Source organism: Electrona antarctica (genome assembly GCF_951216825.1).
Source record: "Electrona antarctica genome assembly, chromosome: 12".
NCBI classification, from domain to species: domain Eukaryota; kingdom Metazoa; phylum Chordata; class Actinopteri; order Myctophiformes; family Myctophidae; genus Electrona; species Electrona antarctica.
In genome coordinates, this window is record NC_136793.1 from 39,100,068 (window position 1) to 39,120,639 (window position 20,572).

At 43.3% G+C, this 20,572-nt stretch overlaps 1 protein-coding gene across 1 annotated transcript in view; it reads left to right on the forward strand.

Annotated features, from left to right (window-relative positions):
• The window catches only part of galnt9 (polypeptide N-acetylgalactosaminyltransferase 9), a gene marked incomplete at its 5' end in the record, with an annotated part of 114,033 nt that overhangs the window by 61,037 nt on the left and 32,424 nt on the right, over positions 1-20,572 (forward strand). Inside the window, one exon of the mRNA XM_079516512.1 lies at positions 7,516-7,633. Coding sequence (XP_079372638.1) covers positions 7,516-7,633 — 118 coding nt within the window. The remainder of the gene's footprint in view (positions 1-7,515; positions 7,634-20,572) is intronic.

Consider the following 20,572-nt stretch of genomic DNA (forward strand, 5'->3'; position numbering starts at 1 on the left):
ATGAAGAGGGGAACGCGGTACGAGAGGGACCAGAGGTTACTATTTGAGCTTATGGAGCGTTTTAGTTGAGCATTAAACAATATTAGCCTGTGATTGAAATTTCACACATTGTTGGGTTTTTCAATCAGGCGGCTGTGGCACTTCACTTGTCTGCTCATTGCTCTCTGTCTGCACAGAATGATACAGACTGGCCCAGAGATTTAGCAATATAGCGGCATAATCACGATGTCAAAGGTTCTCCTCAACAGCCAGTATATCCATCCATGCTTAAACGCAACAAATTCACCTGTTTGTTCGATGGGTACCATCCCGGCTGTCATTTGCACTTTGGTGTGTGTGTGTGTGTGTGTGTGTGTGTGTGTGTGTGTGTGTGTGTGTGTGTGTGTGTGTGTGTGTGTGTGTGTGTGTGTGTGTGTGTGTGTGTGTGTGTGTGTGTGTGTGTGTGTGTGTGTGTGTGTGTGTGTGTGTGTGTGTGTGTGTGTGTCATCAGGTTATGTACAGTTAACACGTTCCTAGTACAGTACATTGATCAAAAGTATTGTTACATTCTTAAAGGTTTCATGACATGCTGGTTTTACAAAACAAATGAAGTCTTTACCATGGTTCTTCAAACGTGTATTAAAAGGTTTTAACTGATAAATCCACTCCAGTGAGCCATGGCAGGTTTGTTTCTCTTTGTGTTCTTAGGCCTTTTCAGCTGCAATGAATACAAAATCGATATGCCTGCGGGTGTTGCTGTTGAGGGATTTTGCATGTCAATCATCTCCTCTTATTTATCCTGCTTTACCTAGTAGGAAGAACTCCGTATCCACACTGAAATTGGGAGGTCGGGGTTCAATTCCCGGTTGGGTCATACCGAAGACTATAAAGCCTCCCTGCTTGGCACTGCAGGGTTGGATTGGGGGTGATTCACTGCAACATACTAGCGTCATGTCCAGGGGGTGTACTTCACTTCATTGTCAGTATGAATGTCTGTTTCCCTTGGGCATTCACACACTCGAGAGATGTTCAATAGACAATGGCAGAAAACTATAATGCTGGGCAGGGCGATGCAAACTGAAAAAAAAAGATAAAAAGGGGAGAGCATGCACGCTCAGCAAAGCTATTTCCTGGGTAAATATTAAAACCGAGTAAATTGGTGTCTGAGAGGAGCTACACAGGACCAAAGGTGCTTACTAAAGATATACCAAAGTCGGCTATTTATGCGAAGAAATTTGGTGAATATGGAAAAAAGCGGTCCAAGTACTGCTGTAACTCACGTTTTACTAAGAATACAGGGTTTAAGTGTTTAAGGTGCAAAGAAAGAAGAAAGAAAGAAAGACAATGCTTCAAGTTCACACCACAAATGGGACAAAAGAGATTGTTTCATTGGACATGCATGTCTTTAGAAGGTGATTTGTGTGGGATCCTGGGGTCTACATATTTGTAATGTTCCAGCCAGAGGGCATGTTGTCTAGATAGGGTTCTTAAAAGCAGACTGGGTCAGTTTACAATTCCAAAGTCTTTGGAGCTTAAACTTATGTAAATAGTTTGTTGACTATTGGACTGAAGGTGAGGTAAAATGAATTCATCTGATCATCACTGTACGTTGCCCAGCATTGGGAAATCAATAATTATTATTATGAATAAATAATCAGATCAGGTGTAATCATTTGGAGGAAAGTAGCCTGATATTATCAGACACCTTTCCCTATCGTAGTATTGAAGTACTACGAAAGTCTGGATGTTTTCTTGAATATCAATCCCTTGGCTGAGATGGAGGCAAAAGATAAGAGAGCGGTTGCAGACAGCAGTGCTGTTTTCTGTTCTGTCTCAGTATTGACACTTTGCTGCAGATGGACAGAATGCCTCAAGGGCCAAGTGAAGTGTGTCGGCTTTGTGGATTGCTATTGGAAATCATTTCTCCACTTGTTTCCCCAGCTTTCTGGCCATCAGCAACCAAAGTCCTGTGTTGTTGTGCTCCATTCAAAAGCCTTTTCTGGTTGCTTGGATGCAGCCAGCGAAAGGGTATAAGAAGTTGCATAACAGTGTTTTTATTGAATCAAGCCCCCCTCCCCAAGATGTTCCTAAATATGTATACAGACCACCGACTTTTTTGATGAAAGAAAGCAAGTATGCTACAAACATCCTTAAGGAGTGTTTGTTCCTGGTTCGCTTTCCTACTACCTTACTGCTGTTGCGGGAATCACGAACTATGTGTGCTGCCCTAGCAAATGTGTAATTGTTCTGTTATTTTTGTTCTGTTCTGTTTGAATTGAAAATTCAGATGTCCAAATAATCTCTATAACCAAAAAGTTATCCTCCTAAATTTCATCAAATATGCTCTCTATTAGATATGTATTTATTTAAAGCAGTGGCTCTCAAAGGTGTGATCCAGGGACCCTCAGGCAGGGTTCCTTGAGGGGGTTCCAAATGGACCCTTACAGGTCTGTAACTCTGAGAGTGTACAAATGGAACCAAATGGACCCTTACAAGGTCTGTAATTCTGAGAGTGTACAAATGGAACCAAATGGACCCTTACAGGCCTGTAACTCTGAGAGTGTACAAATGGAACCAAATGGACCCTTACAGGTCTGTAACTCTGGGAGTGTACAAATGGAACCAAATGGACCCTTACAGGTCTGTAATTCTGAGAGTGTACAAATGGACCCTTACAGGTCTGTAATTCTGAGAGTGTACAAATGGAACCAAATGGACCCTTACAGGTCTGTAACTCTGAGAGTATACAAATTGAACCAAACGGAGGGTGAGACCCAGACCCTGTAGGCTAAGGGTGAGGGTCTGTGAAGGAGGTACTATAGGGAGCTGCCATACTGTGACTCAACATGTCAGTTTGTCACCTCCCCCTTCACATTCAGTAGATCCTGTGATCTTTTGTGACCAGATGTACATTTCTGGGGTCTAGTAGGACTATAGTAAATAATAAAACAAAAAATTGCTATAAAATGTTGTAAAAAAAGAATACATATTTCGAATGCCCCCGCCCCTCTGTAAAAATAGCTACAATCGCTAAAAAGAAAGAAAGCAGCAAATGAAAAAAAACAACTAATACTCATCTTTTGCTTTCTCTAATAACAACCTAAAACATGAACCTTGGTTGAAAAAAACTAAAGTTGTACTCTAACATAATTACAGCATGCAGGAAATAGTATACTTATTAAAGGGTTTGTTTGAAAACATGCAATACGAGCAAGGAAGGGGATGTGTTAATAGAGTGGTGAGGAGAGGACAAAGACAACAGGAAAGTTACTCAAAGGGCTTCCTGTTATCAAGTCACAATTCACAAACAAGGCTGCATACAGTACACTTATCAGGCAGCAAACATTTAATTTACAGTACACTATGTGGGGGGGAATCTATATATAGTTCTGTTGAGTATATAGAAGGCACAATGCCTTCTCTGAACTATAATTAAAATTGATGATACCGTCATTAGCTGTGACGTCTTGAGGTAGTTGAATTAGCTCTTGCAGTAATATACTGTAGGTAGGGGTTGAAAACTGCATTGAGGCTGTTCCATGTGTTTGTCCGTGTGCATGCGTCTGTGACAGAAATTTAAATATATAAATATTTATCTGCTATACAGTATGGCGGACGGTGTCTGTGCAAGTCAACCTCAGTGATGATGACCAGTCATGTCGGCAGTGGTGGGGACTCCCTCCGGGAGGTTGGTGGTGTTAACCTCCAAAGGGGGGTAAAAGCTGTAGGTCTACAGCTCATCTGGGAGGCAGGCAGCGTGTTAGCTGCACAGACAGGTTTTCCTTTCATGCCCGATATTGTGTGTCGTCCCTGCCACGTATTATGGGGGTCATTATCGCTTATCAGTGTCTTAATCTTCTTGCTGTAGTCCCGTTGGACTGCCATGATTGCTCTGCAGAGATCATAACAGGCTCTTCCCCCCCCCCCCCTCTGCTTCGTCTCCTCTCATTGTATGTCGGCTTGTGGCAGGAATGGATGTACACAGCTTACAACATAAGCCGTGAATTCCCTGGGCAGCCAGAATGGCAAAAAAAAACAAGAGTGTGAGATATTACCGGTCCATGGAACAGACATTCTTGAGGGAATAAGGGTTCCTATAGGATCACATCAAGTATTTTGTTGACCATGAAACATACCTGTACAACATGGCACGCGCGCCCTCCCTTTCCTTTACACTTTTGAAATGTAAGTGTCGGGTTCTTGTTCTTGCTGCCCCACAGTCCAAGTGACATTACAAGTAAGCTCTGTAATGCCATTGACATTATGACTACACAAGCTGACATTCAATTGTACATGGAACTGAAAAGGAATGTCATAGGATGAGATGTACACAGTTACTGTATATCTGAAAGGTGGCAGACTATGTCAGTATACTCTCAGAGCTGTGTGTGTGTGTGTGTGTGTGTGTGTGTGTGTGTGTGTGTGTGTGTGTGTGTGTGTGTGTGTGTGTGTGTGTGTGCGTGTGCGTGTGCGTGCGCGTGCGTGCGTGTCCAAGCGAGAATGTGGGGACTACGGATGTAAATTAGCATCACTGCTAAATCCGAAAAGTGTATTTACGCTATACATTTATATGTACTGTTCATTAATATGCTCATTAATATGCTCTGCAATATGCTCTGCAAATAAAGTAAAGTAAAGCGAGAATGTAGGCGTGCGTGGTGACGATCGTCTGAAAAGCCTAACCTCTGACAACGGGCTAAGTACTGACTTAAGACAGTGTGTTTGTCGTATTCCTAAGCCAATAATTGACTGGTGGGAGACTCAGGGGGATTTTGGCATGTTTATGAATGTAAATTTCAGTGTTAATCTACCATTGATTTGTGCCGGCATATTTTGCAGTTGGTTAGTACCACTACAGTATCCCATAGGCCAGATAAGGACCGGAGCCTGATTGGCTAGTTCCAGACTATAGCCTCACAGAACACATATCCTATAGCCAGAACAATTATAGAGGGCATGTGCGTGACATCATCATTATACCCGGAAGTTATGCGGGAACACCTACTGAGTGGCAAAACACTACTTTCTGGCCTTGACAGCCCATACATCCACACAGAAAAGAATCTGATTGCATTGAACAACGTTAAATTCACTTTGCCACTCATTTATGCATGCGCAATTGCGCATACCCTCTATTAGTTCACAAAGATTCAACATAGCATAGTTGTCATTGACCTATTTGAAAAATATGGCCTGCTGTGAGGGTGCAAAAGAAATATGATTCTGATCAGTCAAATAGTATGCGAGTATTAGAGTATAGTATTTGCTTAAGTTATTACATGCAATGAATAAAAACATGGGACAAGGTATGCGGATGATTATGGGTCAAAGATCGACTACATTGTTAATTTGTTTCACATCAAGTTAAAAGCACATTTCTCTACAGACTCAATGACCCATAATGGAGGTCCCCACTTTAGCTCCTACTGTAACACCTCTTCAACACAAGTGTTTGGGATCTTCTGGACTGCGTGCGTGCGTGCGTGCGTGCGTGCGTGCGTGCGTGCGTGCGTGCGTGCGTGCGTGCGTGCGTGCGTGCGTGCGTGCGTGCGTGCGTGCGTGCCGTATGCATGCCCTGGCCTATGTGATAGCATTATGGGGAACTATTACTGCAGGCATCATTCCAGAATTCAGCACAGAGCCTCTATGTGGTCATAATGAATTGAACCTTTTAATTCAGCTCACCATAGCAGCTCACTGCAGTATGAATGTAATGTTTATGGATCTTTGACCCACAGTACTTTACACACTGCAGTTGCAGTAAGAACCGGCCCAAGGTGAAATTGACCAAAGAAGAAACTTGGCCATGGAATGTAGTACAATGTATAGTGAAGTATTTTATGGGAGCTGGTCCACTGGGAGCTGGTCCACTGGAGATAAACAGAGGAGGGTGTGTACATTTTAGTCCGAGGGAGTTTTTCATATGAGTCCAGGAGAGGGTCATACAAGATCAATTAAAAAATAATATAGTACACCCGCACGCACGCACGCACACACGCACGCACGCACGCACGCACGCACGCACGCACGCACGCACGCACGCACGCACGCACGCACGCACGCACGCGCACGCACGCACACACGCACGCACGCACACATGTACACACACACACACACACACACACACACACACACACACACACACACACACACACACACACACAAATAACCCAAATAAACTATTTTTTTTACTTTGGGAGAGTAAAAAAAAAATCTAATGTGTGAAGTGAGCGGTGCAACTGTACCGTGTGGGGGTCCCGGGGGGATCCCTGCAACATCTAGACACCCATGAACGCGCCCAGGGGGGCGGCCCGGTTCCGGCGAGCCGCGTCCGAAACGGTTGAGAAATGACAGAGTTACCGTGTGGGGGTCCCTGGAACATCCAGACCCCCAGGAACACGCCCAGGGGGCTGGCCCAGCCTTCCCGCGTCCAAAACAGTCGAGAAATTACAGAGTTACCTTGTTGAAGCTTTCCGTGCTCGGACACCGAGACAGACACACACATACGTATAGGGACACACATAGCTGTGTAATGGAGCGGAGGCACTGCTCAAAAACAGATCCATTATTTCAGAGCACTTTTCGTTCAGTGCCTGGTCTCTTAGGAGCCTTTTTTATATCCATTCTATTTATTTCAAGAGGGAGATAGCACGGGGGAGATGCAGCTGGTTTTTGGTTTGATTCTTGGCCCACATGTGGGTTTGAAACACTACTACAATATACTGTATGTGGGCACTCAGTGTACCATTATGCATTCCTCAAGCGGGCATATATGACACATACCATACAAAAATGTATTATTGAAACCTACGCTTGCCATGTTGAATAATATATAATTTTCATGTAATACTTCAAAAGAACCATCACACTGGATTTCTTACCTGCCAACCTGCCTGTATGGGCTGTAAATCCCAGAAATGTCTTGTATAGTACTGTGTGTGTGTGTGTGTGTGTGTGTGTGTGTGTGTGTGTGTGTGTGTGTGTGTGTGTGTGTGTGTGTGTGTGTGTGTGTGTGTGAGAGAGATTCTGACTACAGCTGATTCTGAAAAGCCTTCTAATATTGTTCTGAATCAAATATTTTGTAAGGCCTAACCCAATGTGCTAACCATCTTGTATATGCAGTAAATGTTCTCTGTCTTGCATTTTGCCGTTTTTTTCTTTTCTTTTGTTAACGATGATGAACAAGATTATCCGTGCATGCAGGGCTTCTAAAAGATCAGTGGTACCATGGGAATATCCTTCAGAAGCTCTCCATTCTCCATTCCTCTACCCTTCTCTCTTTACTCCCCCTCTGTCTACTTCTTTCTCTCTGCCTCTTGGTCTCCATCTGCCCATATCATTTTCCATCACTCCGACTTTTCTCTTTTTGACCAGTCCCAATGATCTATATTCTCTCACCTCACCCATGATTTCAACACCTCCCTTCCGGCATGTCTTTCTCCTCAACCCCCTCCTTCTCTCTGTCTCTTACTTTGATATCTCTCCATGTGTTACTCTAACCCTCCCCCAACCCTCTTTCTGTCTCTCCTTATTCAGAACGCCGGCTATGATTGGGTGCTCCTTTGTTGTTGACCGTGAATACTTTGGAGAGATTGGCCTGCTGGACCCTGGAATGGAGGTGTATGGTGGGGAGAACATTGAGCTCGGCATGCGGGTAAGGACTGCTTTGTAATTCCTTAAACACGTTCGCTTTCCACTGTTAGATTCATGATGACTATTATTATGTATTTGATGTATTACCATGTTTTTAGTTCTTGCTTACTGTAAATCACGCTGGTCTGCTAAATGCCTAAATTGCAAATTGTAAGTTAGTTGATACAGTAATTACGCACTGGCAAAATCCCTTTGCCTAATTTGTTATTGTTGTTGCTCTGTTGGTGTTGAACTGTGGTGTAAAATTGGCTGAGCGCTGAGGAGCTCTCCATGGTCCTGGAACGGACACTGTGGAGACGCAGGTTTTTTCTTTTCCTCACACAGTTGAGGTGATTGTTGTTTTCTGTATGGATGACGACTTTATGATTGTGTTTAAAGTTTGAAGTAAGCCAACATATAATAATACCACTTTGCACCTCGACTTGTCTGCTAAGGTTTGCGCTTATACCTCATTCTTTTCCCCCTCCCCATTATTAAGTGTTTGCACATTATCAGCCCACCTCTTCAAATCCATTTTATCCATTTATTTATTCATTCTTAAACTTTATCACAGGGAGTTTCATTGAGCATGAATGATCTTTTTCAGCTGCTCTCTACTTCACACACAGACATTACAACCTGGCAACTGCCCAGTATAACCACAGACATTACAACCTGGCAACTGCCCAGTATAACCACAGACATTACAACCTGGCAACTGCCCAGTATAACCACAGGCATTACAACCTGGCAACTGCCCAGTATAACCACAGACATTACAACCTGGCAACTGCCCAGTATAACCACAGACATTACAACCTGGCAACTGCCCAGTATAACCACAGACATTACAACCTGGCAACTGCCCAGTATAACCACAGACATTACAACCTGGCAACTGCCCAGTATAACCAAAGTCTTATACGCTACTGTTGGAAACTGTGCTCAGGGCACAGAGAGGAGTAAGTGTTGGTTTTTCTCACACAGATGTTTTTCTGCCACTCCAGGGAATTTACTGGGAACACTTTAAGCTGTGGCCCTCAAATAATATATTATAAGTAAGGCCAAACGGAATCTGAGGGTTTTTTTCTGTTTTTCTGCAGTGATTCCGGAAGAAAATCTGTGGGAGTGTTTGTTTTTCTTCTTTTAAGGTTTTATCCAGGACTATAATCAATGTGTTTAGAGCGAAAATAACTCTAAATATGCTAAATAAACCTTAAAGTACCACAACAAAGTAATTAAGATCTATTAGTCAAACCTTTGGCTTCATCCATTTTTATTCAATAATAATTCACTCCTTCATGAACATTCTTTAGTACAATTCAAATAACAAATGTGAAATGAAATTACAATGGGTCCAACAAGAACATACATATACTTAGCCAGCCAGCCAGTGGCTTTCCGTCAGTCAGTCATTATACCTGTGAGTGGGGAGTGTTGGCTGGGAGGAGGAGTAGGACTAAGGCCCTATACATCCTCTCTGGGGGGGGGGGGGGGGGGGGGGGGGGTAACTACCTGTCAGTGGGGAGTGTTGGCTGGGAGGAGGAGTAGGACTAAGGCCCTATACGTCCTCTCTGGGGGGGGGGGGGTAACTACCTGTCAGTGGGGAGTGTTGGCTGGGAGGAGGAGTAGGACTAAGGCCCTATATGTCCTCTCTGGACGTATAGGTATAGTTCCCAAACCACTCGCACTCCTGTTGCTTCAGAATGCTCGACATTTCTGTTAGGTAATCCATGGGCAAACAACACGGGCGAATAAAAGTAATTGAATGACAACGAAGTCACTCAGCTCCTCTGCAGTAAATCCGACAGGACTTCCGACAGCTTTTGATAAAGTTTAGTTATATTAAATATTCTCGTCCAGAGCCTCCAGACCAGCACAACATATTAGTCAGCAGTAGAGAATGAGGGGAGGCCGCATATTCCGTTCGGGCCTGAGTAAGCCAATGTTTCCACAATGGCGCAGTTTCTTTGTCACTAAATTAGTCTCTGCCAGGTCTCCTCTTGTTTCAACACATACACTGGGTCAGATAAATGATGATGTGTCATGCTTTGTAAACAACATTTTTTTTTGTGTGAAAACGACAGTGAAATCTGATCTCCCTGTGTTTCTGGTCGGTCATTCTTTTTGCAGGGTATTAGATTGTTTTGTATTTATGTTCAACTATAGCAGCCACAAGATGTTGTACTAAATGTGAGTGTCTCTACTGCAAACAACACACTACCACCGAGTCACCTACAGGATGTCTCCAATGTGCATCGTGTCTCATGATGACGATTTCCGTTTCAGTCGGTACACATACAATATGTACAATCAAACTGGTTTAAGCTCATATACGCCAAACGCATGAATTCCGTTTGTGTCCGAGCATACTCAGCATAGGCTAACCTCGCCTCACCAGGCTTTCCACCACCTCGGAGGAAAGCCTGGTCTCTGTTTCAAAAGTCTGTATGATCCTGTCGGGAGGCAACTTCCCGACAGGATAAACTTCTTCCGATTTTTCTCAATAAAAGCTCTCGTAGCCTGTAGCTTTTATTGAGAAAAATCGGAAGAAGTTGCCGCCTGTTGTTCCTGCCTGTTGAACTACAAAACAATACTACAACATGACGTAACGATATCATCCGCTCCCGACAGGATCATATACCCTAAATGAAATGGTGCCCAGGCTAGCATAGCCATGGCTGAGGTATGGTAACGCCCCGCCTGCCTGTGATTGGTCTACTGACACTGCCCGTCTTGACTGTCCTCCGAGATGCAGGTTACTCCGTGGTGAGATTGAGAAATAAATAATAGGCTACAAGAGAATGACAGCTTGACACGTGCGACACGAGCCTTGTAACTAACTTGTAAGTTTTATTTTTGTAGAAGAGGCAAACTTATTGTTTATGCCGTTTGCTTTGATACTGTTGATTATCGTGTATTAATCTAATTATAGTAAACTAATACTATTACACTAAAAAGGATAAAGATGAAGGGAAAATAGACCTTTTTATAGTACAATAATGTTTCAAGTTTACACATACAAACAAATTACACAACACAAACACTTTATTTTAGAACACACCCAAATCAAATCATATTATGGCATCCATGTTCAATCAATTATTCCATCAAAGCAAACGGCATAAACATACTATCCCACCACCCTCGCATCAGACTATGCAGTCATCAGCATATCCACCTCAGAGGACAATCCACCTCAGAGGCCAATCACAGGCAGGCGGGGCGTTACCATGCCTATGCTCGGACACAAACGGAATTCACGCACATCAAACCGGGCAATACAATTCTGAGAAATTAAGACCACCAAAGAGCTTGCACAGGCATTCAAAACCATGAATTAATTACATAATCTTGCGATAAATGCAAAGTGCGTAGGGTTGTGAATTAAAATCTCAACCACATTTAGATAGGTCAACTTCAAGTACATCTGTTCTGAGTCAACCAGTCGAGATGCATGCTGCATCAGCAAAACTGCATTTAAACCCCTTTAGGATCCAGGTAAAATAAAGGCTTTCCTTTTTTCTCCAAGTTCAAATAGACCACCATAAGCAGAAAATTAAATGGCTGAGAGAATTGCTGGGAGAATAGATGCAGGTTTCTTAAAAAGACATTCCTCCACACGCTGGAGGGCTCCAGATGCCGTTTTAAACCACAAAGAAACCAACATAATTCAATATTTGGGTAGGGTAATATTCAGATGAACACACAGTAGTGATGGAAAACAACTTGAAATGAAATCTATATTCAGAGTTTGTAACAGCTTATGATGAACCTTCCTTATGTTTTCTACCCTGAGGCAGATGCGGCTTAAGATACAAAACCCAGGGGCGTCAACAGAAGCCATTATTAAACTTCTAAAAGTCAGAAAGTCTTAGATGGGAGTGGAGGAAAAGAGAGGGTATGATGGTGGGGTTAGGGGTGGTGGGGCAAAGCTGCCTTAATGCAAATCTTCATCCAACCCAAAGGCTCTAAAGCCTCTATAAGGAAAATGTAAATCTGTCTTTGCCAGCGTTTGAGTTGAATTTAACGCTTCGCGTGAGCGGAGGGGCTGTCTGAAGAATCAGTAAGTGTTTAAATTCAGAAAATGTTTCTCTCCAGCCGAGCGGAACTTCTCTGAATCTAACCCCCCCCCCCCCACACACACACACACACACACACACACACACACACACACACACACACACACACACACACACACACACACACACACACACACACACACACACACACACACGCACACACGCACGCACACACACTCCTTGGGCTTATAGGAATGAGAAATGCTTGAGAGATCGCCACTGCTTCATTTAACGGTGTCCCCGCATCCATTTAATCAGATCTGGAGATGGCTCTGAACGAAATCTCAGAGACGTGTCACAGCACCTTTTCGAAACAGCAGTTGAGGTGACGGCAGTGACTGCAACTAGAGAATTGATCTCAGTTGCACACACTGCTTTATTGGCGCACACGACAGTTATAGTTGTTGATGGCCATTTCAGAGCTCTCCCGTGACTCCAAATGGACTGGAGTAGCACCCACATACACCCCCCAGCACCACCCCCCACACCAGCCTCATCAAAAGCAAGTTCCTTTTTCTGCCATTAGTAAGCATCATCTAGCCTCTAGTGTCTTTATCTAGAGCTTGTTCTTGCATTACTACATTGTTGTGAGTCATCACTAGAGGGAATGCTCTCCACCTCGATTGCTCACACTCAAGGTTACTCAGTGTTTTCTTATTCAAGAGGTTTGCTTTTGCTGTATAGTATGTGTGCCTAACAAATCGCAGAGGTGAGTTAGAGGTGGCTTATATACTGTAGGAGAGATTTATCCATCCGCAACTATATGAATGAAGTCAGAAACAAACCTATTGAACTTTGATATAGTATAATATTGCTAGGATTTACATTCTGGCACAATCACACAATTACTTCCCATCGAGCCTCTGGCATTTACACTATGGAATATTTATCTCTTTAATTTGTTTACGGCATTTCACTGAGCGAATATGCCCGTGAACACGAATGCAATTACCTTCTGTCCTGTTCGGCCTTAGAATCATGTGTGCAGGAAATTAGGCACACAGCGTCCCAAAAAAGGGGGTCATTCAGCACGGGCACAAGCTTGAATAGATCCATAGTTAACAGCCTGGCTTCAACGTTCAACCCATTCATGTACAGCTACTAATGGAATGGAGATGGGCCCCTGCCTGACGGAGGGCAATTATTCCTCTAAGACGATTCTACGGCCCACGCTCAAGCTCAATGTGGTGTCAGCTTGAGGGAGTTGCCATTTGGGACACGGATGATTGACAGGAACATGTTTAACAATTAGCCCGGTGCCGCTCTCAATAGCCGAGGCTGCCCAGCTCCGTTTCACTGCAGGGGGCCGATGAAAGGAGAGGTTATGCCGTTATTTATCATTTATGCTCGTTCTGCCTTCTGCAGAACACTCTCTGAGTACTAACCATTGAACCCTATAGTGTCCCTATTCTGGGGCGAACCATCGGCAAAAATAGACAATCTACAAGCTCACAAGCTTGTAGATATTTAGCGTGGATCGAAAACAGGAGGGGGCCTGATATAGAGTCCTGGGGGACTCCAGTCAACAAAGTATAGGGTTTAAGTGGTTTTAAAGAGCTTCCTGAAGCCTGGGCACTGGTCTCCTTATACACAAGCTTCTAATTTATTAGAAAATATAATGGGTGGTTGGAAGTACATAGCACTGTGTGGTGGTGGTTGGATGTGCATAGCACTGTGTGGTGGTGGTTGGATGTACATAGCACTGTGTGGTGGTGGTGGTTGGATGTACATAGCACTGTGTGGTGGTGGTTGGATGTGCATAGCACTGTGTGGTGGTGGTTGGATGTACATAGCACTGTGTGGTGGTGGTGGTTGGATGTGCATAGCACTGTGTGGTGGTGGTTGGATGTACATAGCACTGTGTGGTGGTGGTTGGATGTACATAGCACTGTGTGGTGGTGGTGGTTGGATGTACATAGCACTGTGTGGTGGTGGTGGTTGGATGTACATAGCACCGTGTGGTGGTGGTTGGATGTACATAGCACTGTGTGGTGGTGGTTGGATGTACATAGCACTGTGTGGTGGTGGTGGTTGGATGTACATAGCACTGTGTGGTGGTGGTGGTTGGATGTACATAGCACTGTGTGGTGGTGGTGGTGGTTGGATGTACATAGCACTGTGTGGTGGTGGTTGGATGTGCATAGCACTGTGTGGTGGTGGTTGGATGTACATAGCACTGTGTGGTGGTGGTGGTTGGATGTACATAGCACTGTGTGGTGGTGGTGGTTGGATGTACATAGCACTGTGTGGTGGTGGTTGGATGTGCATAGCACTGTGTGGTGGTGGTGGTTGGATGTGCATAGCACTGTGTGGTGGTGGTTGGATGTACATAGCACTGTGTGGTGGTGGTGGTTGGATGTACATAGCACTGTGTGGTGGTGGTGGTTGGATGTACATAGCACTGTGTGGTGGTGGTGGTTGGATGTACATAGCACTGTGTGGTGGTGGTGGTTGGATGTACATAGCACTGTGTGGTGGTGGTGGTTGGATGTACATAGCACCGTGTGGTGGTGGTGGTGGTTGGATGTACATAGCACTGTGTGGTGGTGGTTGGATGTACATAGCACTGTGTGGTGGTGGTTGGATGTACATAGCACTGTGTGGTGGTGGTGGTGGTTGGATGTACATAGCACTGTGTGGTGGTGGTGGTTGGATGTACATAGCACTGTGTGGTGGTGGTGGTTGGATGTACATAGCACTGTGTGGTGGTGGTGGTTGGATGTACATAGCACTGTGTGGTGGTGGTTGGATGTGCATAGCACTGTGTGGTGGTGGTTGGATGTACATAGCACTGTGTGGTGGTGGTGGTTGGATGTGCATAGCACTGTGTGGTGGTGGTTGGATGTGCATAGCACTGTGTGGTGGTGGTTGGATGTACATAGCACTGTGTGGTGGTGGTGGTTGGATGTACATAGCACTGTGTGGTGGTGGTGGTTGGATGTACATAGCACCGTGTGGTGGTGGTTGGATGTACATAGCACTGTGTGGTGGTGGTTGGATGTACATAGCACTGTGTGGTGGTGGTTGGATGTACATAGCACTGTGTGGTGGTGGTGGTTGGATGTACATAGCACTGTGTGGTGGTGGTTGGATGTGCATAGCACTGTGTGGTGGTGGTTGGATGTACATAGCACTGTGTGGTGGTGGTGGTTGGATGTGCATAGCACTGTGTGGTGGTGGTTGGATGTGCATAGCACTGTGTGGTGGTGGTTGGATGTACATAGCACTGTGTGGTGGTGGTGGTTGGATGTACATAGCACTGTGTGGTGGTGGTTGGATGTACATAGCACTGTGTGGTGGTGGTTGGATGTACATAGCACTGTGTGGTGGTGGTGGTTGGATGTACATAGCACCGTGTGGTGGTGGTGGTTGGATGTACATAGCACTGTGTGGTGGTGGTTGGATGTACATAGCACTGTGTGGTGGTGGTGGTTGGATGTACATAGCACTGTGTGGTGGTGGTGGTTGGATGTACATAGCACCGTGTGGTGGTGGTGGTTGGATGTACATAGCACTGTGTGGTGGTGGTTGGATGTACATAGCACTGTGTGGTGGTGGTTGGATGTACATAGCACTGTGTGGTGGTGGTGGTGGTTGGATGTACATAGCACTGTGTGGTGGTGGTGGTTGGATGTACATAGCACTGTGTGGTGGTGGTGGTTGGATGTACATAGCACTGTGTGGTGGTGGTGGTTGGATGTACATAGCACTGTGTGGTGGTGGTTGGATGTACATAGCACTGTGTGGTGGTGGTGGTTGGATGTACATAGCACTGTGTGGTGGTGGTGGTGGTTGGATGTACATAGCACTGTGTGGTGGTGGTTGGATGTACATAGTACTGTGTGGTGGTGGTGGTTGGATGTACATAGCACTGTGTGGTGGTTGGATGTACATAGCACTGTGTGGTGGTGGTGGTTGGATGTACATAGCACTGTGTGGTGGTGGTGGTTGGATGTACATAGCACTGTGTGGTGGTGGTGGTGGTGGTTGGATGTACATAGCACTGTGTGGTGGTGGTGGTGGTGGTTGGATGTACACAACAGTTCTACAAGCTTGCGATGCGACGCACTGTGGGCTTGTTGATTGGCTATTTTCAAATAGCCTACGTTTAAATAGGGCTGAAGTGGTTAATGTATGTTTTGAAATAATAATTCAAATAGTAACTAATGTTCAAATAGTTGCAGTGGAGTAAAAGTAAAGGTATTGAAATTTGGAAATACTCAAGTAAAGTAAAACTACTCCAAAATTGTACTTAAGTACAGTACTTGAGTAAATGTAATTAGTTACTTTCCACCGGTGGTACATAGCACTGTGAAGTGTGGTGGTTGTCAATTTTGAGTAATGATGTAAGAGAATAGTACACAGCTGCGAGGAGGGAAACTAGATCAGACAGCTCTCGCTGGAGTTTTATTTTTCTTTCTTTAGAAAGGGACAATTTACTGGGCAGGATGTGAAAGAGAAGTGATGAGCACAGAGAAGTATGGCAAGACTATACTACAAAGGCTAGTGGTGGAAAAATAATTACTGTAAGCACATTACTGAAGTACTGTAAAGTATAATTTTGAGGTACGTTTACTTTACTTTAGAGATTTACATGTATTTTATGTACATATCTTTATGTATATGTATATTTATTTATACAATCTGATAAGGTCAATATTACACTTTTTACTCCACTACTATTTATTTCGGTAGAGTATCTGCTATCTGGTGGTCTCGGCCAAATGTCAATGCTGAATTTCTGACCCAGTCCAGCCCTGAATGCTACTTGTACTTGACTAATACATCACTGTGCCTACAGTAGCTCACTGAGATGTAACAGAGTGCAATTCATTGTGTTGGGCAGACACATGTAGTGACTATATTCCATCAAGATGACGTCTGTATAGATTGCAGGCTGCCAAATAACTGTTAAAATATGAGCCAGACTCTTCTCCATTATACAGTATTTATCTCAGTTGCAGGTGCATCTTGTTTTCTATAGCAAGACAGTATTAAAGCAGCTTATTTTGCCGCATGTCCCAATGGCATGCGATTTGGGATTATTATGAAAACATTTAGCTCCCCCTTCAAAACCTTTTTCACAACCTACATGTCTGGAAATTAAAATTCTGCTTACCACGAGGATGAGTTTAGAAACAGGGCAACAGCCAAGGATGGAGATGATGATTTCTGCCAGAACTGTCAATACACATTTGTCGCATCATGCGTCTCTCACCTCACCCTTCTCTGTCTCGCTGTGGCTTTGCTGATATAGCAACCGCAGGAGAGCAGAACATTGCCTTTTATTTCCATGTCCCTTCAGGCAGTACTGTACAGTGGGAAGTTGGAACTCTCTAGCACCACATGCATGTAAATATACTCTATCAAAGGTTAACGCTACCATTCCAAGTAAAACTGAATTACACTGTGGAATTAAACATATTTATTTATTGTGTTCAGAAAACACAGACTGTGAAGAATGATGAAATGTGACAAAGATGACACTTGGCTGCATTCACCATCAGGGCATATGCACTGTGGTTAAAGCCTGCATGCACCTGACCGACAGGTCTCACAGACAGTTCTTGTGGACTATTCCCATAAACAAGTCTCATGTAGACAGAAAAATGACCACAGAGGACACATACTGTAACTTTGTGGCAACTATATGCAATGACTACTTGTGACTCTACTTGCAATGATCTGCTCACAAAGCAAGATCATTTCACATATTAGGGAATGAGGCCCATTTTGAGCACAAGGAATGAGCCCCATAACCATAAGTTCTCTGAGCCACCCAGGCCCACCATCCATCCGTTTAATACAACCTAATGAGCTTTGGGGTGTAACGATATAGTAACTGCATCGGAAAATCGATTTTAATTTCATGAATCGAAGTATATCGAAATGAAAACAGCAACATTGATTTTGTATCGTATCGTTTTGCGATGCAAATAATCGGTATCGAATCGTTTTGCTATGCAAATAATCGATTGTATCAATACTACATTTTTGGTACATTTGGTATTTAGCAATTTTTAGAAGATAAAAGAGGGGATTAATTACTTAGTTTAAAATAATGTCAATGTATTTTAAATAGTTACTGTATCGATTTCAAATCATTAAATCGGATCGGATCGCCATAATGAACCAATATCGTCCATGTATCGTATCGTCAACCATGTATCGTGATACGTATCGTATCGCTGTTAAAATGTATCGTTACACCCCTAATCATAATATTTCAATAATCAATATGAACCTCAACTTCCACAGCACAAGATGGCCCACCTTCCTGCTGGAGAACCCTTAACAAAGTTCTTAGTTTTGGCATAATGGTGTCATAGAGTCCTCTGAGGTTGACACCCTTGACACACCACATGTGCAGTTACAGTATACTTCTTTAAGCAAGTAGAAGTCTTTTGCACAGTAATTAATAAACACCTTGTTTTAAGGCCTGTGTTTTTAACCTCATGGGCTGTGCCTCCAGGCGCCTGTGCTTATAATCTGTCCACAGTGAAGAGAATAAAGCTAATTAAAATCTGCTGTAGCCGGAACACAAGGTACCACAGAGGAGGATTGTAATTAAATTTCACTTACACAGAGCATCTAAGGTTTATTACAGTTTGAAACAGTTTTTTGTAACCATCAGAACTGATTTCCATTTCAGTTTCATTTTATTTGTCAAAGGTCAAAGGGCTTTGATACTAATTATATAATATATATTTGATCAATTTATTATTGGAGGGAGATCTTGCTGTTTTAATTTCATAATTCTTTTCACAAGTTTATACTTAGTTTTATGCTTAGTTAGGATGTGTTTAACACACAAACATTGAGACAATTTTCCAGGCCGACACACCACACTCATTTTTAAATGCTTCTGGCCTGAAATTAATGTGGACTTGAGTCCATATTAATTTCAGGCCAGAAGTCCATTTAGCTAACCATTATTTCTGTGTAATTCTTAACAGGTGCTGCTTCAAAACAGAAAAACGTTGGTCAGATGCTATCTGATTCTGATGTTGCTCTTAGGTTGTTGTGACATCTGCTTCACATCTGGATCTGCTGAGCTCATGCAATATGATAAGGAGATGCAGATGGTTTACTGCTGTTGTACAGTAGGGAGAATGGGGTAGGTGAGCCATTGGACAACCCTACGTTTCAAGGAATCAAAAAACAATATGTAGTATGCAGTACCAAAGGAACATTCACAGCAGCCATGTCATGGTTTGGATCATGTAGTTTGTAAAATAGAGCCAAAATGTGCTTTTTGCAAACTAAAGTGTTTTTATTGAACTCTCGATATACAGTAATGATTCATGTGTCTGAGGGGAGTAGATGTAAGTAAGGTTGATCAGGTAGTGTTTATGCTAGTTGCAACTTTAGATTATAGATCAGAGGTGATATTTGCTCTGTCCTGCTAACAACTTCTTTCTTCTACAAAGACTGTGTCTATAGCAGGGATGGGCAACATTGATGATGGAGAGGGCCTCTATAGTTCCACACTCACTCCAGACTCCAGAGGGCCACATTGCATACTGTCGTAGCAAAGATAGCCGATCTAGTCATTAAGCTCCATATTTAGACTGAAGTAATTAAAGTGGCTCATGTTTGCATGTTTGGAATTGTAACAGCCGAAATCAGTAATTTATCAGTATTCTGATATTAACCTGCGGGCCACATTAAGTGATGGTGGGGGCTGCATGTGGCCCACGGGCCGCCAGCTTCCCATGTAAGGTTCTATAGGGTTAGATTAGTAACTTGGTTTGAAGTAAATTGAGCCTATATTAAATCAATTACAATCTTAAAATATATACTGTAGCCTACGTGAATAATTACGTATTACATATAGTTTATGAAGACAGATAAAAGCAATGTTTTTCTTTCATTTTGACTTATTCTATGATGAATAGCATGTATTTTATTATTGTTTTGAAAGTTGTATTTTCTGGCCACAGTAATGGAAACTGCAAAAGAATGGCTCATCTTACCGCACTCTCCCACATTGTGATTTCTTAAACACAAGTTAAACACAATCTCAAAAACATGTTGGTATTTTAGTACAGAGTCGGTAAACATAGAGAGACTTGAATAACTACAATACTAAAGTATGAAACAAACAACATGTGGGGGTGCCTAGTTGCACAGCGAGTTACCGCAATGACCATATGCTACTTGTGAGTTGTGAGTCACAAGGACCTGAGTTCAAACACAGCTCCTGTGACGTCTTGCATGTCGCTTTCCATCTTTGTAGCCATTTCCTGACTCACTACACTGTCCTAATGCAAAACAAAACTTTGAAGATAAAAAGAAAAGAAAACTAGAAAAAGTGCCCCTCGGGGCACAGGTCTCCACCAGGGCAGGTCAGGTTGTGGCCTCCTGGTGGCGCTATAATAGGCCAATGTGAAAAGGGTGCCATTTCTTCATACGCCTTTGATGGCAATTGGATGATTTGAGGCATTTTGTTCCAAAAATGTGTTTTGCAAAAATCAACCTGTTGGTGGCGCTATAACAGGCCAATGTGAAAAGGGTGGGATATCATATATTCCTCAGCCTAGTAAGAAAATGTGTGAAAGATTTCACGTAAATTGCACGCTGCGTTCATGATTTGAGGCTTTTGTTCAAAACGGGGCAATCTTGCAAACTGTGAAAGCCAATTATAGCCAATTAGGATGGAATATGAAATATGGGACAGATCCGACTTGCGCACATGACCATAGAGATACTGTGTAACGATTTGTGAGATTTTTGGACAGAATCTGGAGGAGCAATATCAAAAAATGTGTTTTACAAAAGTCGGCCTCCTGGTGGCGCTATAAAAGGCAGATGCGGAAAATGCAGGTCAAAGGTTTGTCCTTGGCCTCTAGGGAGTGTGCATGCAACGTTTCACGCAG